Here is a 25,029-nt window from a genome sequence, read left to right as displayed (position 1 = left end):
AAAACACCAACACACTCAGGAGTCTTTATCCAGGACTGGCATGTTTATCAGGACTACACTGTATACAGACAGCTTTATTCACAGGACAGTGCTGCATGTGTCAATAGCCAAAAGTAACTGTAAGGAAGAACAGCTGAAAGGAGTGTGGACAAACATCCACCACACATTACAAATGTCCAGAAACAATCACTCTAAACTCGTTCAGATGCAGCAAAACAGATGCTTTCAAATAACAGCACTAAATATGAAAATATTTACTGATGCACTCGCTCAACTCTTTAAATAAACAGACAGCATCAGCTCCTCATACACAGTTACACACAGAACATTAACTTTCTCACATCACAAACTTTAAGACTCCAGTCAGTAGACTCTGTGGGTGTATAATCAGATGAATGGTGGTCTATAGACTCAGTGGGTGTATAATTAGATGAATGGAGATCTATAGATGCTGCGGGTGCATAATCAAATGAGTGATGGTCTGTGAGGCTATAATCACATGATCAGTGGTCTGAGGATATTCTAAGACGAATGGTGGCCTAGAGACACTGTGGATGTATAATCAGATAAATGGTGGCCTACAGGTTCTGTTTCTGTATACACAAATGAATGGCAGTCTGTAGATTCAGTGGGTGTATAATCAGATGGTCTGTAGGTTCTGAGCGTATTATGAGTGGTCTGTACGACTTGTGAGTGTATAGTTAGATGAATAGTGGTCTATATGTTCTGAGCATAATATGATAAATAGCGATCTGCACGACTTGTGTGTGTATAGTCAGATGAAAGGTGGTCTATAGGTTCTAGCATAATATGATAAATAGTGGTCTGTACGACTTGTGTGTGTATAGTCAGGTGAATGGTGGTCTACAGCTGCACCGTGAGGGTATAATCCCATTAACAGTGGTCTGAGTGAATAATCACATGAATGGTGGTCTATAGGCTCTGTGGTTGCATAATCAGCTCAGGCTCTGCAGGACAGCAGCAGATGGTCAGCAGCTCCATCTGTAACACAGCTCTGCCCTATCATTTACCAGCCTTTAACTACCCAACATCCCAACATGCACACTCTCTCTCTGTCACACACACATACACTCTCCTATGTGGGTGCTCTGCTGAGTTCAGGCGTGCTCTGATGCTCTCAGCACCAATAAGCCGTTTAGTGCCGCAGACTTTAAGGCGAGACTGGGAGGAGCTTCAAAACACCTTTAAATAACCACGCACACACACACACACCATGAAAACTTCTGCACATTTAGGCTGAAACTCTTGTTGTGAGATAAAACCTACATTTTCATACATTTCTAAAATATGTTTAAAGATCAACACCCAAACGTTCACAGTGTTACGCCATCGTTAGGCCCCTGTGTGTGCGTGTGTGTGTGTGAAGTTAATCTATAAGCTTGTCTCACTGAAGCAGCCTGAGGCCTGACACACTGCAGGAAAAACAATCACTGATCAATACTGACCAATCAGCTTCACAGCTTCATCAGCACAGCAGGAAATGAGTGTTCAGCGTGATAAATAAATAAATAAATACATACATACATACATACATAAATGCAGTGCTGTGTTACACAATAACAGGAAATACTGCTGTTTCTACACGTTTGGTTTTATGTATGAAAAACATCATATAATTAATTTCTTCATGATTTTTTTTGCCTCTCTTTACCCCTTACAATTAAACTGCACCTTTAAAACTGATATATGTAAATGAGCTTTGTTCTTATAGCCTGTCCTGTATTGTGCCTCATAAAAAATGCAGGACTTCAGTGTAAAGGGGCAGGGCTAAACTGTGTTAGGCTGAATGGTATATGCATATATATATATATACACAAGCTTTTTTGTGGTGAATGGACTCTCTGCAGTTCAGTTTCTATATGTGGTCTGTACGGAAATGTTAATGTTTAAATACTGAACCCTGATTTAAATACTCTGATTTTCTTTAAACAGCGCAAGGATTTGGACTTTTCTGAATTCCCTGCGCCCGATTTCCACCTGTTGAGCAGAGGAATCTGAGCAGACCCAGCTGCAGGATGCTTTAAATACCTTCGGTGTATTATTAACTTCCACAGCACCTCGTGACCAGGACAAAACTACACCAACACACCATTAAAGCGATAGTTTGTACAATAAAATCTGAATAACCCAGTCTCAGCCTATACGTACCACTGTATATTTTAGTCAATTTTAAATACAGCATAAGTACATTATGTGTATTGTGCCTTTACTTTTATATGTATATTTTTAGGAAGACTTGCGTTTCTCTTTGGCTGCTATTTCAATTTTTTTTTTTTTTTATAACTTTGCATTCATACTGCATTCTGTGAGCAGAGACCATACGTCCTTTGTCAAAGGTTTTATATATATCAGCATTGAAATGTACATACATACATATACATTATAACAGTAAATCTTATATTTGTCACCTCATGGTCACTTTAAATGTCTTAAATAACATCAGACTCCTAAAATTGTGTTTCATGAATGCTCTGTGTGTGTGACATAGTGAACTGTAGTGTAGATTGTGACAGAAAGGTGTGTGTGCGTGTTGCGTAAGCTGAGACTCCTCAGACTGGTCTGACAGGCTGCAGAACGTCGGACAGGCTCCACACACAACCACACACGCACACACAGTGGTCTTACACAAGAGGTCTGTCAATAGGAGAGGCCCTGTCAGAATATGGGTGTTGTTTATCCTGAAAACAGGTGTGGTTTGACAAACTCTGGCGTGGTCAGTAAGATTCTGGGTTGGTCAGCGCTCCGTCTCACAAAGCAGGATCTCTTGCTTATCCAGCTAACTTTAAGCTTAGTTTAATCTAATCCTGGATTTTCTGTCTTATGACAGGATCACATTTTACCAGCTGTATCACCATGGCAACGTATGCTGCACGACTAACACGCTCCAGGGCCGGCTGAGTTTCCGGCTGAGGTTACAGATTATACACAGCTCTTTAAACAATGACCAATCAGGGGTGGCATTCTGACCAATCAGGGGTAGCCTTCTGACCAATCGGGGTGGCCCTCTGACCAACCAGGCTGAGCTTCTGGCCCACCAGGGACAGTGAACTGATCACACTACATAGAAATGAAGATTATAAACCAGTTATTACTGTAATAAACACTAACAGTGTCTGACAGAACTGCTTTATACAGTTTATAAAAACTTTATACATGTTCACGTATGACTTCTTTTCTTTGAGAAACACACTGCTCAGCTCCTCGTGTTTAACCTGACTGACTGTTCATCATAAACGTCACACTTTCATGTTCACAGTTTCAATCCACAATGTGAGAATCTAAATCAGACCATCAGAGAAAGTTATCGAGTGAACCGGCTGTGTTTGCAAGTTTAGTGAAGCTGGAACTCCAACAGGAACCTGATTAAGATCAACAGAACTCAGACCGGTTTTACACGGCTGAGCGTCAGAGGCTGCTGTGCTAGACCACTGTGTGTATCTTTTTGTTCTGGCTGTGGCAGCGCGGCATTCCTGAGGCCTCTGGGTCAACTACAGTGTCTCACACACACACACACACACACACACACACACACACACACACACACACACAGAGCCCAGATCATTCTAAAGTCTTTAGTGCCTCTGATATTAAGAAACATATACACATATAAACATACAACACGCACACAAAATCTGCATCTGCGGCTACATTACAGTTGTAACAGCACCTAACTGCGTTTGGTCTACTGCTTCCACCTGCCTCACCACAGTCACACAATCTTACATAATCCCAAAATGAGCCAAAACCCAATAATAACACCACAGACCCAGCACAGCCAGCTGAAATCATATATATACACACACACACACACAACTCATAAAATCCAACAAAACTCTAAATAAAACCCAGCAGCGAACACATTAACACAACTTCACCACCACCAAACCACCAACACCACATCAACCTTACCAAAACATTCCAAAGTCCAACAACACCAAACTCCATCAACCCCACAATAACACTCGCACACCCACCAACAACCCTGCCAATAACCCACAAGAACTGCCACCAATAACACATCCAATCTCGCAATAATGGCAAGAATCCAATAAGAACCCAGCGATAAACCTGCACAAGCCAATTAAGAACCCACAACAGTTCCACATGCTACAAACCCACCAATAACTCACATTCTTTACACAAACCTACTATGAACCTACCACGTTTCAACAACAACAAAAAAAAAAACCTCACAAACCCATCAATGACCTGCCAATAACACACAAAAACCCATCAAGAATGCACAAATAACCCACAAAAACCATATAAACACATCAAGGACCAACCAACGGCCCACAAAAACCTCATAAACCCATAGGGAACCAACCAACGGCCCACAAAAACCTCACAAACCCATAGGGAACCAACCAACGGCCCACAAAAACCTCACAAACCCATCGAGAACCAACCAATGGCCCACAAAAAACCCACAAACCCAAGAACCCACAAGAATCCAACAAAAATGTAAAATCCACCAATAATCCACATTTTCTACAGAAACCTTCTGTCAATCCACCTCAGTTCCACAAAAACCTCAGAAGCCCATAGAGAACCCACAAATAACCCACAAAACCTCACAAACCATAGAGAACCCACCAATGGCTACAAAAACCTCACAACCCCATAGAGAACCCACAAGAATCCCACAAAAATTTCACAATCTCACCAATAACCCACACTTTTTACAGAAATCTACTATCAATTCATCATATTACCACAAAAACCTCAGAAACCATGGAGAGCCCACCAATAAACCACAAAAACCTCTCAAACCCATCCAGAACCCACCAATACTGCCTATAGTGACCCCCTATAACCTCCTCTCCAGTCTGATCCACTCAGAGTTGTATTTGTCACCTGTGCAGAGCTACATTAAGATGACTGTGGAGATGCTAATTTAACACAATAAGCCCAGCGGGAATAAGATCCTGTAGACCATCATCTCCTCTGCTCAGCTCTGATTCAGCAGCTCTGTTCCTCCTACACACTCACTCCTGCAGCTCTGCTGTTCTTAAACATGGCGAGGCGACAGAGCGCGAGCGGACTGACAGCTCACAGCCAAAGTCCACACCATAAACTAACTTTCCCCTCGTTCTGGCTCCGGTCCGCAGGTCCACCTTAAACGGCGCAGCAGGTACACGCTGGCGGCTCACCGGCCTGAAAGTGACCGTTTAAGGTGGAACTGAAAAGGAGAATAAGCAGCAGGATAATCAGAGTAAGTTGAGGCCGTCACTCACCCCATGGCCGCGGACTCCGATCAGCAGCTCCGTGTCTGAGAGAATCTGTTGGGCATCAAGAAGCTCCTCACCAAAAAACCTCAAACACTCCTCAACTCACACACTCCGCGCGCTCTCGATGTTTCACTCCACACACACACACCTTTTCAGAGTTTATCTTTGGTTTCCGCGCGTGACAATTCTCCTGAACATTGAGCTCGTCAAATTGCAGCTCGCGCTCCGTTTCCCTGTTTGGCTTTAAATTAGAAGGAGAGGAAAAACCGCGGTGGGTATTTTGTTTTCGCACCTGTATTCTGGCAAGACCACGCCTCTTGCGCTGGGATTGGTTGATGTGTCTCAGCTTGTGCGTGTGAAGTTGTTGCTTCTTGCGTTGGGATTTGATAGGAGTGTCACAACTCCTGTGCTCTGATTGGCTAGAAGGCCTGCAGTCCACCAATAGTAGGGCAATTACCAATACGCGTGTGTTTAGCCGGGATACGGGTGCTAAACCCGAATACGGGTTGTTTATCCGGAATATGGGTGCGTTTTGACAGAATATGGGTGCAGTTAAACACTGTCAGCTCAAACGCCCAATTAGCCCAATTATGTGTGCGTTCTGTCCGAATACAGGTGTAATTTAGAACATTTGTGCCTTGTGGAGACCGAATACAGGAAGGAACAAAAACAACGTCCACGCAAACACCACCAAATTTACCAGCAAATTAAAAACTCTGAAAATATCATCCATTTTCATTTAAAGACACCCAGCGCGCAGCAACTCCTGTTTATCATCATGTTCAGGTTCAGGTTCAGATTCAGGTTCTACTTACATGACTCTGAGTGTCGAGGCCTGCTGTTCCAAAGCAATTTAGGAGAACTCTACACTGGAAGTGGAACGAGGTCGATGTTTATAAACAATTTCAGAGACATTTAAGAGGGCAGTAATGAGAAAACAGGCAGAAAAACATAAATAAACAAATAAAGGGAGGATGAACACAGAAAGCCAGTGCGCGAGCCCCAGTGCTGTAGACCATCTGCACACCTGAGAGCCATCATTACTAATGAAACAGCCTGGAACTCAGTCAGGTGACCGCGATCAGGAGAGCGCACACCTGTGCGGGTGAGCTGGAGTTGCTGGGAAAATCTTCTTTCACACATATTAAAATAGCAATAAAATAGTACAAACAAAGAATAAAAAGAAAAATGAGAGTTCTGCATTAAGAACGTCCTTCACCTCCTGTCCTGCTGGACAGGTTTGAACTTGGACTTAAAGAGCCCGAATCATCGAAAAAGACCTCAGTTTGATATCGTATGTAAACACTGTTAAAGTTTCAAAGCCTATTGTTTAGTCTGCAGTACATACAGTCAGGCACAGTCTAGCCCCGCCCATTCTACCTACAGCAGTTTAGCCCCACCCATTTAGCCTACAGCCATTTAGCCCCGCCCATTCCGCCTACAGCAGTTTAGCCCCACGCATTCAGCCTGCAACAGTTAAGCCCCACCCATTTAGCCTACATCCGTTTAGCTCGACCTATTCAGCCTACTGCAGTTTGGCCCCACCCACTTAGCAACAGCAGTTTGGCCCCGCCCATCCAGCCTACAGCAGTTTAGCCCCGCCCATCCAGCCTACAGCGTAATTCCGATCACTCTGTGTTTATGACAGAAAAACATCAACAAAGGTCTATTTAAAAAAAAAAAAAAACTAATGGAACACTGAAAATCAATTGGTTAAAATCTTTTGTTACAGACTGCGACAGCTTTTGGTTTCATATTCCCAGAGAAATTTTCAAGAAGCTTGGTGGAATTGATTTTATGTTGAAATGTGATTTTAATTGGAAAAAAATTACCTATTGAATTGTCCTTATTCCACCAACAGGTTCTGTTATATTGGAAAATGATCTACAGTCACAATTTCACACATCATAATACTCTAATCTGGAACAATAGATGTATTACTTAAAGATTCAAATCACTGTTCATTTCCGAATGTTTTGAAAAGGGAATATGGTCAACATTACATTTTTTAGATTCAAATGGTAATGTTAGGTCTTATGAAGATTTTTGCAAGGACTTTAACTTGATTTATAATCGCAAACAATATGATACTGTCATTAAGGCAGTTCCACAAGCTATGTTTGTAATGTGTAGAAGCCCTTAGTGGGCTAAGGAAGTTATTTTCAAAATAATGAATGGAATATATCCATCTAAAGAATTTCTGAGACAAAGGTTTAATTTGGATTAAAATGTTTGTGCTTTCTGTAAACAAGATATTGAAACAACTGAGCATTTATTTGTTTCTTGTAAGTACTTGAACACATTTTGGGATGATTTACATTATTGGTTATACCCAAAGATTGTGGGTTTAAGTGAGTTTACAAAGGCAGATAATATATATGGAATGCTTTTCCGAGACACAGATTCTGAAATGATTGAAAATGTTATTTTATTGTTAGGAAAATGTTTCATGCATAAAGAAAGGTATATGAAAACAACATCATCTTTTTACTTTTTTTTACTTTTTACGCTCATGTACTATTTTGGTACCTTAGAGTGCATGAAAAAGAAAAATGCCAAAAAGTTAGTAAAACTAATTTATGAAAATGGTTTGAAAGATACTAGGGAGTGATTGTGTCTCCCCTAACACCCCCTTTCTGTATTATTATTATTATTATTATTATTATTGTTATTATTTTTGATATGGTTACTCGAATTTACCGACTGCTTCGGTTTGTGTTAAGTAAACAAGCCTACACTGCATTGCCATTACTGTTTGTACATTGATTGCATAAAAAAAGTGCTGACCAAAACCGAAAAGAAAACTTTAAAACAACATGCGATTACTTCCTGTTCGGAGGGCGCCGCCATGTTGAACACAGTACGGAGCAGCACCTGTTGGAGAAGCTGAAGTCACTGAGAAACTCCGACTTTTCCCAGCAGGAATTGCAAGTTGGAGGGACGTTTTCATTCTGATTCAGTTCGGAATCTGATTCAAGTCCTAATTCTGATTTTGTTCTGTTTCAGTTTTCATTCTGATTCAGTTCTGTTCCAGTATTAATTCTGATTCAGTTCTGATTAATCCGGTGTGGCTCTGAGAGGAACGGAAGTGATGCCGGAACCCTTGCTTTGAAGGAAGAACGAAAGGGGGAACATTATATAGGCTGCGCAGTGAGAATTCCCCTCGCGTTTTGTGCTCGTGCAGTAACGTTAAAGCTTTAAACGACTTTATTTTAAAATCTCTTATTTTCGGATTTTATTCCGGAAGAGAGTTTTCTGATCTGATCAGTGCACGTGTTTTTGGAACCGCGCCGGTGGGTTCTGTTTGCGACAGCTGGAAGCGCACGAGCTTGTTTTGTTTTGTTCGCCTCGCCTTCTAATGGCTGAGTACGAGGCGCAGTTCGCGAGCCGTTTTACCGAGCAGGATGAAGAGTTTCAGCAGCGCGTGCGGAGCGGAGCTCAAGAGCCTCCGGTGCTGGAGGGCTGGAGGAGCGCGCGAGGAGGAGGCGGAGGCGGAGGCGGAGGCGGAGGCGGAGGCGGCGGCGGCGCGCGCTACAGAGACACGCGGTAAAACACTGGCTGCGCGGGGAGTTTCTTAGAGTTAATAAGCAACGCTTAAACAGACCGAGCAGAGTTTATTAGTTTATTTACACTCCGATATAAAATCTCACTCACAGACAAACAATCGGCATCTAAACTAGCTGTGAATTGATTACAACACGTAATACACACACGCACACTGTTTATTAATTTTGCTTCATCTTTAAAGGAAATATTTTGTTCAGTAATAACTTGTTCATTTTTCTTCGAGTTTTGAGCCACAGATGGGTTCATACCTTGTTTTTATATGGGGGAGATGAATAAGTAAAAATAGGGAAATAAAACTGTGTTTTTATTAAATCACCACCAATTACATTAAAGGTAGATTAACTGAGCTTCACAGACCTACTGATAACATAAATAACACTTCTCTTAAGACCAGTTTATAGTCCTATTAAGATGGAGTTAGTTCTCTTTGGGGAGGAGGGGAGGCCAGTTTAACCTTAGGATGTCTGTGATGTTTGTGATTCACACTGGATAAGAAATCTCAGTATAAATGACAGAGATGGAGCAGCTACTCGATTTACTCACTGCCTTCAGTCCAGAAAAGAGCAGAAAAGATGTTAAGACATTTAATTTAGTCATTATTCTGTTTACTCCAACATGTCACCTTTCTGTCTTAAGTGAATGCAGTGCCTCGTTATCATCATTAACCTGAATCCACAACAACCAACTTTACTACATAAGATCAAACCTCATCTGTAATGTTTACATGTTTTGAGTTGTGTAATGTTACTGTCTCACCTGTACATCAGCCTAATTTTAGACACAGAGAACAACGAGACTGAAGTGGCTTCATATTCACCAGCTTGAGAGAATTTTCTTGTTCCACCTTAAAAATTCCAGCAGTTACCTTTTGGTGCCTCAGGTGTAATAATACCAACTGCCGCACTATTGAAGGTGGAACGGGAAAATTCAAATGAGAAGCCGACTTAAGCTTCGTCTGAGAACGCAACAAATAGAATAAACCAAATTAAACCACAGATGGATCGACCAGAAACAAATGAAAAATACTGATTAAAAATAACTGAAAAATACTGATAAAAGTAACTGAAAATTGAGACCATAATAATAGTAGTAATAATAAAAATTAATAATAATAATTATTATTTTTATTTTTATTATTGTTATTGATGTTAAAATGTTGTTCTTATTATTAATATTAATAATATCTGTAGAAAAAAAGGGGTTTTAAAGTATGTTGTTTGTTTAGGTTTCAGGACAGTGGTTATCGCGGGAGCCGAGACTGGGCGGGACCACCTGGCTGGAGATCAGGACATGGAGGAAACCAGCATAACTCAGCCAATCAGAGACATCACCACCGCTACTGACCAGCCAATCAGAGACATTAACGCTACTGACTGGCCAGTCAGATATCATCACCACCGCTACTGACTGGCCAATCAGAGACAGCATCACCACCGCTACAGACCGGCCAATCAGAGACAGCATCACCACTGCTGCTGACCGGGCAATCAGAGACAGCATCACCACCACTACTGACTGGCCAATCAGAGACAGCATCACCACCACTTCTGAGTGGCCAATCAGACATCAGCACAGCTACTGAGTGGCCAGTCAGTGACAGCATCACCACCGCTACTGACCAGCCAGTCAGATTATTATCTAGAACGTAGAACAGAACAGAGAACTCTGAACTCTGTTTTGATGGAAGTAAAGTTGCGTCCTGTTCTCTCCGTTGTCTCTCTGATGAACCGTGAGGAGATGGAATAATAACAGCCTCATTAAAATACATTAATTACTCTGCAGAACAGCTGTTTACACTTAATGAAGCTGTGTGTGTGTGTCGTTCTGCACGTTATCTTTCAGAATTTTCTTTTCAGTAACTCTGAGTTTAGTTATTTTTGTTGTTGATACAGTTTTAGGCTTTTATAAAGAGACACAAACCCTACCCCCTCGCTACTGCAAAGTGTGCTTTAACTGGTGATCTGATCAGTAATAATCACACCAAATGTCACATTTTGTTTTATTGTGATAACATTGTTGAATAAACAGAAATCAAAGCATTTTCTCTCTTTCAGATTGTAACCATATAACAAATAACAATAACAAAACCCAGAAATTCAAGTCTTCTTCATATCCAAGCCTTAATCTTCACTTCCTCTGATACATATTACTGGAAAAATACAAAAGAAGAATTTTCTTTGTACAAAATAACTATCAAATTCATCTTTTTAACCCAATTGGTCCAGCTGGTGTCATGGTAGCAGTAGAGAAAGGAGAGAATCCCAGCGGTCCCCCCCAACTTCCTCCAGCTCTTTCTGGACGATCCTGAGCCGCTCCCAGGCCAACTTGGTGATATATTCCCTTCAGCGGCACCTGGGACGACCCTGGGGTCTCGTCCCAGTCGGCCGTACCTGGTAAACCCTCAACAGCAGGTGGTCAGGGGGACATCCTGATCAGACACCCAAAGAACCTCAACTGGCTCATCTCAGTGCAGAGAAGTAAATGTGGTGTGGATTTAAAGTTTCTGAGTGGATCAGACACTGCAGTGACACTGATGTAGTGGTGGTGTGTTGGTGTGTGTTGCGCTGGTGCATGTGGATCAGACACAGCAGTGCTGCTGAAGTTTTTAAACACCTTAGTGTCGCTGCTGGGCAACCAAAAACATCCAGCCAACAGCGTCCTGTGGGCAGCGTCTTGTGACCACTGATGAAGGACTAGAGGATGACCAACACAATCTGTACAGCAGCAGATGAGCTATCATCTCTGACTTTGCATCTACAAGGTGGACCAACAAGTTAGGAGTGTCCAATGGAGTGGCCAGTGAGTGGAGACAGTGTTAAAAACTCCAGCAGCACTGCTGTGTCTGATCCACTTGCACCAATGCAACACGCACTAACATGCCACCACCATGTCAGTGCCACTGCTGTGCTGAGAATGACCTACCACCCAAATAATACCTGCTCTATGGGGGTTCTGACCATTGAAGAACAGGGCAACAAAGTATGCAGAGAAACAGATGGACTACACCACGTGAAACTCTATGGTCAGTGGAGCTGATAAAGTGCACAGTGAGTCCTAATAAAGTGGTCAGTTTGTGTGTGTGTGTGTGTGTGTATCACCTGGGCTGAGCTACTTTGTCCAGTTTGTCTGACTGCGCTGTGATCTGTGTTGGTTGGCGAGTGGACAGTCAGTTTTATCTCTGTGAGAGACGATGAGCAGAGGAGCGTAGAGGAGTGTGTTTAGTAGCTCTGAGTGTGTGTGTGTGTGATATGATGTGACAGTTGTGCAGACTTGCACTGAACTGCCTGTCTCCCCCACTCACACACACACACATTCTCCTCCCCCGCAGCACACTGCGACCTACATCTGCTTTATGTGTGTGAGTGAGTGTCTGTGTGTCGCTGGTCATTGGGCTCCGGCGGAGCGTGAATATTCAGTTTCTCTTTCAGTGAGGTCATGTGACCTGTACATCAGCCTGGAGCTCTGTCTGATCTAATTTCATCTGAACACAACTCCACCAAAACCCTAATCTGACCTTAATCTCGCCTAATCTGTCAAACTTTAATCTTAATTAGTCTAATCTAACCTATCCCTAACTATCCCTAATTTAATCTAATGTATCTAACTTTAATCTGATCTAATCTGAACCTAATTTAATCTAATGTAACCCTAATCTAATCTTGCTCTAATTATTAAATAATCCTAATCTAACCTTCATCTAACCCTAATGTAATGTATCTAACCTTATTCTAATCTATCTAACCCTAATCTCATCTATCACTATTCTAATCTATCTAACCCTAATCTCATCTAATCTATCACTATTCTAATCTATTTAACCCTAATCTCATCTAATCTATTACAGATATATTTAACCATAATCTGATCTAATATAACCCTAATTTAATCTAATTTAACCCTAATCTACCTTTACTGTAAATCTAATCTTAAATTAAACCCTGTCTAATCTAACCATAATTTGTGTGTATATGCAAATATGTGTATCTATATGTGTGTGTATGTGTGTATTTATGTGTACAAGTGTGTATTGTTGTGTGTGTGTGTGCATGATTGATCTGTGCTGGATCAGGATTAGTGTAAATTTAGGTCTAAACTCTAAACCTATTTCTCTGCTCTCTCTGAGTGAGTGAGTGTAGGAATGCTGTCTGTGTGTATGTGTGTGTGTGTTTGTTGGGGGGAGGGCTCAATGGTCTTCAGTTTAATCTATTTTTACTCCCAGGCAGCGTTTGAGCTGCAAGCGACCTGACAGCACAGCACACACACACACACACACTCACATCCTTATATACAGTATCCCAGTCTCACACATAGAGAATGTGGAGTACTGTGTGTATATGTAACTGTGTGTGAGTATGCATTTGTGTGTGTGTGTATGTGTTTGTTTATATATTACTGTGTGTATTTACATGTGTATGTTAGTGCTTGTGTGTGTGTGTGTGTGTGTTAGTGTGTGTTTGTGTATTTATATGCATGTGTATTTATGTGTATATGTTAGTGTGTGTGTATTTATACATGTGTGCGTATGTTAGTGTGTGCGTGTTTGTTAGTGTGTGTGCGTGTATGTTAGTGTTTGTGTATTTATATGCGCGTGTATGTATTTATATGTGTGTGTATATGTTAGTGTGTGCGTGTGTGTGTGTGTGTGTGTGTGTGTGTGTTATTGAGGTTATTTTAATGCTAATCCTGAATTTAACCTCACTGACAGTGTGAGTTGCTGAGAACAGCTGTAGGCTTTAGCATTAGCATTAGCTGTGCTAATTTCAGTGGGATCGACGCCGCCATCTTTCTTTCAGCACCACCACTGGAGAGAATGATGTGAATCGTTAATGTCATGTGACCAATGAAATGTAGATTTAAAAATAAATGATTTCTCCAGAAAAAGAAGGTCATTCTGAATGGACGTCTATGAAAAAACTGGCCTCTGTCAGGATTCATACTGTTTGGCCACCTGAGTGCGCAAAGCCAGCTCACCTGAATGAAGAGGCTTCGCCCCCTACAGGTCTGGAGGACTCACTGCACAATTAGAAGTCGACTAACGTGATTTAAAATATTAAATGAAATTAAAATAATTTAAAAGAATCTACTAAAACAGATTTTAGTCTAAACCTAAATCACTGTATATATTTATTAAAGGTTGTACTGCAAGAAAAGAGTGAAACTAAATGAAAGATTCTCATTTGCTGTTATTTAGTTTTGTCTGCATTTGCAGCTCCGGCTGAAAACAGTGTTATAGTACTGGCATCTGGTGGCGAAGAGAGAACTACAAGCAGGCCTGCATGCACTGCTGTACAGTTAGAAATCCTCCCTGAAATCCTCTCTCACTAACTGCCGGTGGAGCTCCATCAGGTCTGTTTTTTGGTGGGTGTGTGGTGTTGGTTATACCTGTGCAGGTGCGTGTGTTTAGGTGCTCAGGTTCATCTAGATTAAAGATAAAAACGACTGTATTAGCGCTGTTCCCTCACTAATCAGTCGCAGCGTTTTAGTTCTGTCAGTTAATCGTTTGTCTGTATTAATTGTTTTCTTATGAGTGAATTACGTTTAAAACTGTAGACATTTCAACTAATGTTGTAGGTTTGTAGTTATAAGTTTAAATATCGTTCTATGAAAACATTTAGCTTTTAATCCACACTTTCTTGATATTAAACAAGTTAAAATAAATTTGATTTTATATAGACTTCTCACTAAAAATAGTTTGTGGCTTTTCCCACTTTTATTTTAATGCTAAGAACATTTTTAAGCATCATTAATTAAATTTTAATATCTGCTTATTTACCACTTTTAAACTTTGACATGTTGAAATTTTAATTATTACACATTCCAGTTGATTTTTCTGCTGGTGGAAATTTAATTGTCAAATAAACTGTTCTTAGGTGTAAAAGTAAAAAAAGTAAGTTTAAATCTATGCACTGAATTTTCACATTTTACAGTTCACTTTTCACTAATAAGGAATAAATTTAATAATTTAAATTTGAATTTTGAGATTTTTAAGAATATTTACAGTTTTACTGTTTTGCTTGCATTAGTAACATTTTCCCTGATCTAAGTGAATTTCTAATACCATAAATCTGGATTAAAAGCTTTTCTATAACAAATTTTTATAACTTTTTTGAAACATTTTATAACACAGTCCTACTTTACAGAATGTTTTGATCATGTTAATAACATGTAAACAGCAAAAAACGTAGAAAAAATCAGACTGTGTAGAGATAAAGATGAAGGTGAGATGGTGGAATATAAACTCTGCAGTGTTTTACAGACAAAGCTTCATACATGACACAGCACTTAAACATGTAAATATGTGAGCTGTTGTCATTGTAACTTATGTGGTTGAAAAGTTTGAGAAAAATGTTCTCCGTCTGCTTTATTCCTGTGGCCGATGATGCTTTGAGTGATTTGTAGACAGAGGCATAAACAGACAACAAGCTGAATGTTTATAGAATGATAGAAATGTGGGCATAAATAAAATATTAATATAAATAAACTTTATTATTGATGTGAGAATGTTTGTGTGCTGATGTTTTTATCTGATGTGTGAACAGTAACTGAACTTGTGAGAGAAACACTTCAGTCAGAAGATCCTGTTTATACACTTATAATATAGACCCTCAACATCCTTCCCCCCACTGAGAAACGCCCTGACGGAGCTGCACTTATCGGGTGAGAGCCCTGATAATGTTTAACCATATCAGCTGCTGGAGACACCAAAACTGCATGAACAGTCCACACATTCCTCAATCTCTACCACCTCTTCACCCCATCTGAACCGCCCACCTATTATGGAGAAGCTGGTTTCAGCTGGGATGAAGCTGTCATTCTCTCTGTCAGACAGCCCTCAGGTTCAGCCAAAAATCAGCCCAGCTTCTCCTCCACCCTCAACTACTGCCTCAGGGACCCAACAATGCTCCTCCCCCATCACACTCACCAATCAAGAAGTTAAAGCTGCCTCGCTGAAGCTCAGCCAGCACCTGTAACACCTCAAAAAAAAGAGACAAGCTCCTTAACTAGTAGAAAGGCAGCTTCGCTCTCTTCCTCATCGTCAACAGGAGCTCCACCCACCCTCCTCCGCTGAAAAGAAAGAGGTCACACCATCTTCAAGTAATCCGAGAAAATGATATCTTTCAGGTCCTTGCTGGTACAGTGATGATGTCAGCAGGACATATTTTCAAAACAAGCTCAGACCTTGTGTTCCAGAAATCTCTTCTATTCCAGTACTTATCAGAAACAGAAAGAACAGGGAGTACAGGTCTGACATTGTGAATTTATCCAATCTGCAGTATGCAAAATGAGTGAGTCACAGCTTCTGGAGCAAAGTGAACAGGTTATTAAGTTAGCTCTTCTTAATATAAGATCTCTCACAAACAAGTCTTATTTGATTAATGATTTTATTTTAACAGAAACATGGTTACCTGAATGTAATGATGAAACTGTATCTATAAAACTGTTTATTGACTCGGCTCAACCAAACTTTAGTTTTATAAATGTCTCACATGCTGTCAGGAAAGATGGAGTGTAGCTGCTCTTTTTAAGGATTCTTTTTAATACAAGCAGTTATCATGGGGTGATTTCACATCCTTTGAGTATTTCTGTGTGGTTCCGAAGAATAGCATGAAGAATATTGCTAGTAATTGTCTATAGGTCTCTGAAGTACAATATTATCATTTTGTTTATGCTGGGGGCATCAGACATACTTCAGATAGTAAACACCTCACTCATGTTGGGTGTTTATCCTAACAAATTAAAAATTGCTGTTGTGGAGCCTCTTAAAAAAGAAAAATCTAGAAGAAACTCTGATAAGTAATTACAGACCGATTTCAAATCCACCTTTCATTGGAAAAATGATTGAGAAAATTGTCCTCAAGCAACTTACTGGCTAAATTTCTAAAGAAATTTCAGGGTTTCGGCCTAATCATAGTACAGAAACAGCACTTATTAAAGTTATTAATGACATTTGTTTAAATACAGTCTCAAAAAACAAGAAACTCAAGAAACTCATCCACACCTTTATTTCTAGCAGGATTGATCAATGTAATAGTCTCCTAACTGGACTCTCACAAAAGACAATCAGACAGCTTCAGTTGATTCAGAATGCAGCTGCCACTAGGAGTAAAAGAAAGAACACATCCCCCATTCTTAAATCCTTACACTGGCTACCAGTCTGTTCCAGAATAGACTTTAAGGTGCTGTTACTGCTCTATAAAAGGCTTAATGGTGCAGGAGCAGCGTATTTATCTGATCTGCTGCAGTGATATGAGCCGAGCAGAACTCTCAGATCATTAGGAACTAGTCAGTTAGTCCTGCTGAAGGTGAAGACTTAACATAGAGAAGCAGCGTTTAGCTACTATGCTGCTCTTAAATGGACCCAGTTGACAGAGAGCATTAGAAGAGCCGTGACACCGGACACTTTTAAATCCGGCCTGAAAACGTTCCTATGTGAGCAGCTTTCAGCTCAGTTTAAACACTGTTAGCTCTACTGCACTTCCCTCCTCTAACACCACTCTATTATCCTCATTTCATCTTTAATCTGATTTTTAATTTTAATCACTCTTCTCCTTTAAAATCTGTTGTTTTAATTTTGTTCTAATCATGTTTTTAATTTCTATTCTCCTCTAATTAGTTACTTTTCGGTCATTTGTAAAGCACTTTGAATGACCGCAGTGTTTTAAAGGTCCTGCCCTGCCTGAAGGGCGGGGTATATTTGTTTTGCTGTTGAATTCAAACATCAACAATCGTTCTCCAGAATCATTTACTGCATCTTTAAAGCTAAATGCCCTCAACTGATCAGAGCGCTAACAGGCTGTAAATAGCACGCGGTGTCTGAGCTCCGACTCTCATTGTGCTCTGGGCTGTAGAGACAAAAAGAGCACAGATGAGACGATTGGAATAACAGACATAACAGCTGAGTTACAGCACAGTTATTTATGAGCACAGAGACGTGCAAGTGTGTGAGTGAGTGTGAGTGAGTGTGAGTGTAAGCTGTACACTGTAAGTGAGTGTAAGAACCGAAATCTGCTCAAACTGAAGCTCTGCTGTTCTACGTGTTCTCTGTTTCTTTCTGAGATGGTTTAATGTGTATGTGTGTGTTTGTGTGTGCGAGATGTCTGCTCTGAACGCGTGTGCGGGGACGGGTGTGTTTATTATGTCTTTGCTCTCCGTTCCTGCCTCTTATTTCTTCAATCATCTCATCATCTCCAGCAGGTAAGTGGAAACAGAAGATTCAGTCCAAACAGAGAAATCACTCTAATACACACACAGATAATTCTAATATTGTAAACAGAGTGGTTCAGGGTGGTTTGGTGTGAAACGCATTCTAGAGAAACTTACTAAGTCAGAACAATTCACAGTGCTGGTGATAGGAACCAGACGCCCACCTCTAAAAGCTCCGTCACAGAAGGTTATTACATTAAATGGTTATGAATACACTGCCTGATGTCTGAGACACTGTTCTATGATAGTTTTTTTAAACTCCATTCATGGTGGAGGGATACATACAGGGTGCTGTGAGGCAAAATAGTCCCCAAAGAAAACTATTATTTCAGATTTTCCACTTTTTTTCCATCATCAACATTCCATATAAAACTCAGAAGATACGTGTAGGTTCACTGGTAGTTTTGGATAGTAAATAAATTGTCTATATTTGTGATGTAGTCATGGCGACCCCTGGTTCTTATCAGCACCACTGTAAAGACATCTGAACTATTTTACACCAAGCCACTCTAAATCACTCTGTTTAAATTTCACACACTGAATTATGGGGGAATTTGGAAAATGGATGGAATTCCCCTTAAAAGTGCAGAAAATGTGTTATTTTGGCCAAATGCTGTTCCATCACACTCTCTCCTCAGCAGTCATCTCTCTCTCTCTCTCTCTCTCTCTCTCTCTCTCTCTCTCTCTATGTAGTGTAGAGTTTGTTCTCCTGGCTGGTGTCACAGTTGCTGTGATAGTGACCGTGTTGGTGAGATGTCTGCTGAAGAGGAGAGCTCCCTCAGACCCGCTCTTCTACGGTAAAATCACACTCGCACTTATACAACTCTCTCCCTCCCACCCTCCCTCCCTCCATCTCTCTCTCTCTCTCTCTCTCTCTCTCTCTCTCTCTCTCCCTCTCTCTCCCTCTCTCTCTCTCCCTCTCTCTCTCTCTCTCTCTCTCTCTCTCTCTTTCTTTCTTCTTTCTTATTTCATTCATCCATTTTCCTTGTTCCAGTCTACTTGTTCTGTGTGTGTTTCCTGCAGTCTATGCTGTGTATGCATTACTGAGTGTATTCAGCCTCATAATCGGTCTGGAGCAGGACGGCATCATCGATGGGTTCATGACCTTTTACCTCAAACAGGCAAGTGTCTGTTTTAAGATATAGAAATGTACACTGGCCACTTTATTAGAAACGCCCACCTTGTGCTTCCACTCACTGGCCACTTTATTAGAAACACCCACCTTGTGCTTCAACTAACTGGCCACTTTATTAGAAACACCAGCAGCACACACTACCCTATCAGTGTCACTGCTGTGCTGAGAACAGACCGAGTAATATTTGGAAAGCAGAGGCCTGGTGGTCAGAAACTGACCAGTGATTAATGTAGAAGAGCTGATAGACTGTACAGCAACAGACGGACTGCAGTCTGTAACTGAACGCCCACACAGAGGAGCTACTGGAGTGGTGTTCCTAATAAAGTGGCCAGTTATTCGACTGTGTGTGTGACTACAGGCTGACCCCAACATCAACACAGCTCATGGTCACATGACCTCCTACTGGAACGGCTGCGCTCATTACCTGATGTACCTGCTGATGGTAGCGGCCATAACGTGGGGGTGAGTGCACACACACATATACAGTCACACACACACATGTAAAAAATATTTTTTCAAACTGTTTTAAACATTTTATTCTGTTCACTGAGAGTGTTTTGATCATTTTTAGAGAGAGCTACAGGGCGATTGGGCTGTACTGGGTGGGATCCTTCCTGATGCAGATAATCGTTTACATTCCGGCCTGCGTGGTGGGTGAGTGTGTGTGTGTGTGTGTGTGTGTGTAACTCTACTCTCGCTGGATTATTTCACTCTGAGGAGTTTGTATGTAATGTAATCTGAGGAATCTGATTGGTTGGTTGGTTGATAAAGTATCTCTTAAATTTCAAAAAATTTTCACAGATGGTCCAGATTGAATGATCATAAGTTCATGTCAGTGTTACAGCACAGAATACACTCAATAACAATAACGACATACCTCACAGCTGTGACTATTAGCAGCCTTAATAATTTAATCAGCGTGAGATTCATATCGGATTAAAATCGCTCCACAATTATTACAGTTAGACTGTAAATTGTACACAATATAAAAACAAAAAATTAAAACATGTATAGTATTTTTTATAGTACATATTGTCACAGTGTCTTTTTATAGTAACTGCTGCTGATTATTTAATTACAGAATCTCTGCCGGTGAACCTAGTCTGGCTCCAGTGCGGCAGAAGAGTTTAGGTTTAAATCAGTTAAAGCTGATCTGCTTTACTGTGCTGTATTTTCTCCCTTTTTTATATTAGTAATATGATGTTGATCCAGCAGCTCCTGGTCCTGCAGGCGGAGTGTGATGACAGTGATGAACACAGGTCTGAATGTGTCATTAAGTCACTTTACTGTCAGCTCTGTCTGAAGGAAACATATCTCTCTCTGAGTGCTTCAGGGAAATATGGCTCTGAGCTGAACTGGCTGTTTCTGCTCCACATGCTGTACGTGTTTGTGTCGGTCTGGGCCTGTTTTAGAGTCTTCAACCAACCGGCTACATGGAGCACACTGCTAACGGTGAGACACACACACACAGACACAGACACACACATGCTATTGCTGAGGCCAATCCCACTAACCAGGTCCTGCAGACCTGATCTCACTGACTAAATTCCACAGACCAGATCCCACTAACCAGATCCCATAGACCAGATCCAACAGCCCAAACCCCATAGACCAGATCCAACAGCCCAAACCCCATAGACCAGATCCCAGGGACTAGACACCATAGACCAGACCCTGCTGACTAGATCCCAGAGACCAGATCCAACAGCCCAGACTCCATAGACCAGATCACACTAACCAGATCCCACACACCACATCTAACAGCCAAGATTCCAAAGACCAGATCCCATAGACCAGATCCTACAGACCTGGAGCTGTATTCATAAAGCCTCTCAGGTTAGGAGTGCTAATCTGTTTCAGTCAGTAAAGTCAGAGTAAATAAAAAAAGGAATCTGAGCCCAAATCAGTACTCTGAGAACCTTTGTCAAAACTGAACCAGATCCCACAGACTAGATATTACAGACCAGATCAGTCCATGCTAGATCCCACTGAGAAGATCAGATAGGATTTTACTGACTGGAATAGCTGGAACATCCTATATCTGCGTTCCTATTTTGAGGAGCTTCATGAATATGACCTGGATCTGACAGATAAAAAAAAACAAAAAAAAAACCATTTGTTTTGTCCTGATGATAGTTTCTGATCTTTTTTTTGCTGATGTGTGTGTAACAGGATGTTGAGAGTGAGCAGAAGAAGAGTGTTCTGCAGAGACCTGCTGATGTGATCTTTATCTTTGGCATCATCACAGCTGCAGCGTTCAGTGTCTTCAGAGGCCTGGTGAGCAAAAAACGCAAAAAGCCTCAAAATGATTCTGCTGTAGCACACACATCCCGCATGAGCAGCGCACTCACACGTATCTGTATGACGATATAACAATGTGATTTCAGGGATTTACAGCTGCTCCTCAAAAACAGAGGAGTTCGGTCTTTTATGAAATATACGATTGCTGACTGCGTGTGTCTGTTGCCTGTAGGTGGCGCTGGACTGTCCTTCTGGTGTTTGTAAGGATTATGTGGTGAACTTTGAGCCGTACATCAAAGACCCCTCAGCCTTCCCTACAGTGCAGGTATTAAAGGTTTAAATACTGATTAATATTCTGATAGTTTTAAAATATGTAAATAAATGATTATTATTCACATCTGAAAAATTATTTAATTTTTTCCTTAAGGGCCTAACAGACTCTGAAACAACACAAATCTATTAGTATATGTAAAATCATTAAAACAATTTAGCATAAAATAAAGAAAGAAGTGATACGCGATAGTTGCCACTAAACAGGAAGTGAAACAGTGTTGTCCTTTTTTAAGGTGCATAGGCCTAATGTTGCTGCTTCAAAAATATGTATTTTTAATTTGGCCACATGGTGGCACTGAACAATTTCCTGCGGTACCATCGCTCTTCAAGACTTCTGACATCACAGCCATAAAATCATTAAATCCTCCGGTGCTGAAGCTGAAGCTGCGTTGTGTGTGTTGTAGATGCTGGTTAATATGCTGTATTCCACTCCGTGTTTTGTGCTGATGCTGTATGGACTGCTGGTGCCGGGCTGTGATTGGCTGCCTGATCTGAGCCTGGTGCATGCTGGGGCTGTGGCACAGGTAAGACAATTACCCTTTTACACCTTGACCCAAATTATCCTAATGACCTAATGACCTTGACCTTAACTGCCCTGGTCCTACATAGAGCAACTCTAAAATAACAGCCTGTTGATAATTTTATAATTGTTAATTTTATATGATTGTTTCTTTATATGAAGATTGTTAGGTGGGTCCTTAGTGGCCCTAATCTTGTGTTCTGTTTGCGGTCAGTGTGTTTTGTAGTCATCTCATGTGGATTGTGGCACTGACTGTCACATCTACTGACTGAAAAATATGTAATCAACCCCCCATAAATTCTAAAATCTAACAGCAGTAAAGACTGTAACACTCCTGAGATTCACACCATGTAAAACTGCAGGCTGTTTAAGAGTCCTGTATTAGACACAGAAATAACAGATCTGGACATTGAGGACTTTAACAGAAACTATCTGTGTGTGTTTCTATTATTTAACAAACACAAACACACACCTGCCTCCTGTGCTCTGTGTGAGCATTCACACTTCAGAACTTAAGTGTCGGTCAGTCAGCGGGCGGTCTCTGAGGGGCAGGGGGTGTGTGTGATATTCCCTCTCAGCATTTATTCAGAAGTCAGCAATGTAGGATGGTCAGTGATGGTTGCCAGGCAACAGACTCGGCTGTCTCCACAGAGTGAGTACAGAACAGATTGAACGAGTATAGACTGGATACAGAACAGGTACGGAGAGGGTACAGCAAGATATCAGAGAGGGTACAGAGCGGGTAAGCAGGAGTATAAAGAGAGTAAAAAGAAGTACAGAGAGGGTAAGGCAGATGGTACAGAGAAACATATACTATACTGTATACAGCAGGTAAGGGGAGGGTACAGAACAGGTGACGTGAGGGTAGGGAGAGAGTACAGAGCATGTAATGAGGATGACAGAGAGGGTACACAGCAGGTAAGGCAGAAGGTACAGAGTGAACACAAAGAGGGTATGGAAAGGGTACAGAGTGGATTCGGAAAGGGTATGGAAAGGGTAGAGAGAGGATATGGAGAGGGTACAGAGAGAGTGTGTAGCAGGTACAGAGGGGTATGGAGAGGTCACAGAGGGTATGAAATGGGTATGGTGGGGGTACAGAGAGGGTATGGAGTGGGTACACTGTTAAAAATAAAGGTTCTGTGCAGGTACATTTTTCCTTCACCAAAGAACAAACAATGTAAATGTTCCCTCAAACGTACAACAGTGGTTTTAAGGTCCAATTGTGAACCTTAAATAAGTTTTTTTCCCAGTGGAAAAGTACATATTTGTACCTTTTTTATAACCTAATGTTTTAAAGCAGAACAATAAAATAAAAAGCCAGGAGACAAGACGTGTGGAGTCAATACAACTTAATAACAACAATAATTTCAAGTCAAGTCAAGTCAGGCTTTATTGTCATTCCAGCTATATACAAGAACACAATGAAACGAAACAACATTCCTCCAGGACCATGGTGCAACACACATGGTGCGAGACAATACAATATACACAGTGCAGACAATACAGTACAATAAATAAATACAAAACAGAACACAGACAGTACACGGTACTGAGAATATAATCAATGGATTATGGTACAGTTATGTTCCCTGACTAAAGGTACTGAGATGTACCATTGAGGGTACCACCCCAGTGACAGGTATGGAAAAGGTACTGAGAGGGTACAGAGAGTGTACGGTGCAGGTATGAAGAGGGTACAGAGAGGGTACAGAGTGGGAACAGAAAGGGTACCCGTGCAGGTCTGAAATGGTTGCAGAGTCTGGTGCAGGTCTGGAGAGGGTACACAGTGGGTACAGAGAAGGTATAGAAGAGGGTACATAGTGGGTACAATGTAGGTACGAAGAGGGTACAGAGTGTGTACGAGGAGGGTACGGAGAATGTCTAGAGAGGGTACAGAGTGGGTACGGTGCAGGTATGAAAAGGGTACAGAGAAGGTACAGAGAGGGAACAGAGAGGGTACGGTGTAGGTATGAAGAGGGTACAGAGCGCGTATGGAGGAGGTACAGAAAGGGTACAGAGAGGGTAGGTATGGTGCAGGTATGACGAGGGTACAGAGCGCGTATGGAGGAGGTACAGAAAGGGTACAGAGAGGGTACAGAGTGGGTACAGAGAGGATTCAGAGTGGGTACGGTGCAGGTGTGAAGAGGATGTGGAGAGGGTACAGAGATGGTACGGATTGGGTACAGTGCAGATATAAAGAGGGTACAGAGTGGGTACGGAGAGGGTATGGTGCAGGTATGGTGAGGGTACATACATTGAAGGAAAGTATATTTGAAGGCACGTTTGAAGGACTGTGTTTAATGCAGTGTTTCTGGTTTTTAGGCTCAGTTCTGTCACACCGGCGCGTCCCTTCACACCAGAACACCGTTTGCCCACCGCGTTCCGGCTGGACAGCTGCTCTTCTTCATGACCTTTAACCTCCTCTATGCTTTACTGCCCCAGGCTCTGAGCTACCGCTGCATTAGCCGGCCTGCATTCTTCACCAAAAACACTCACACACACACCGAATAAACACACTCACATGTTGTGACTGGCACAGTGCAGCCTTCAGGGTCAGAGGTCACCGTAGCTCATACACTGCTTCATACAGAGAAACGCACATATACACTGTTCAACAGCTTGAAGTCAGTGTTTTCAGTAATACAAAACTTCTTTGGTTGCGGATAAATGTGTTTTATGACTCTAATCTGCTCATCAGATCATCACTGTGAAGCTGTAAATAAAAACCAGAGATGACAGATGAGTCCGGAATGATGAACACAGCTGCAGAGGATTCT

General features: G+C 41.4%; 3 protein-coding genes across 3 annotated transcripts in view; 2 read left to right on the top strand and 1 right to left on the bottom strand.

Annotated features, from left to right (window-relative positions):
• The window catches only part of homer2 (homer scaffold protein 2), a 28,192-nt gene extending 22,658 nt beyond the window's left edge, over positions 1 to 5,534 (bottom strand). Inside the window, exon 1 of the mRNA XM_036564546.1 lies at positions 5,259 to 5,534. Within this exon, the coding sequence (XP_036420439.1) occupies positions 5,259 to 5,263 (5 nt within the window). The 5' untranslated portion in view covers positions 5,264 to 5,534. The remainder of the gene's footprint in view (positions 1 to 5,258) is intronic.
• Positions 5,535 to 8,085: 2,551 nt separating this feature from the next.
• LOC118804025 (protein no-on-transient A-like) lies at positions 8,086 to 10,938 on the top strand. The gene is made up of 2 exons (XM_036564620.1): positions 8,086 to 8,798; positions 10,045 to 10,938. The coding sequence occupies exons 1-2, from the start codon at positions 8,611 to 8,613 to the stop codon at positions 10,160 to 10,162; spliced, it is 306 nt and encodes a 101-aa protein (XP_036420513.1). The 5' UTR covers positions 8,086 to 8,610; the 3' UTR covers positions 10,163 to 10,938.
• A 6,833-nt stretch (positions 10,939 to 17,771) lies between these two features.
• LOC118803985 (transmembrane 6 superfamily member 1-like) lies at positions 17,772 to 24,862 on the top strand. Its single transcript, XM_036564563.1, has 10 exons — positions 17,772 to 18,014; positions 18,717 to 18,820; positions 19,047 to 19,144; positions 19,517 to 19,620; positions 19,730 to 19,812; positions 20,492 to 20,610; positions 21,331 to 21,435; positions 21,632 to 21,724; positions 22,137 to 22,256; positions 24,575 to 24,862. The coding sequence occupies exons 1-10, from the start codon at positions 17,914 to 17,916 to the stop codon at positions 24,761 to 24,763; spliced, it is 1,116 nt and encodes a 371-aa protein (XP_036420456.1). The 5' UTR covers positions 17,772 to 17,913; the 3' UTR covers positions 24,764 to 24,862.
• Positions 24,863 to 25,029: the final 167 nt, after the last annotated feature.

This window comes from Colossoma macropomum, unplaced genomic scaffold, assembly GCF_904425465.1.
Source record: "Colossoma macropomum unplaced genomic scaffold, Colossoma_macropomum, whole genome shotgun sequence".
Lineage (NCBI taxonomy): Eukaryota > Metazoa > Chordata > Actinopteri > Characiformes > Serrasalmidae > Colossoma > Colossoma macropomum.
This window is presented reverse-complemented; position numbering and strand designations above follow the sequence as displayed.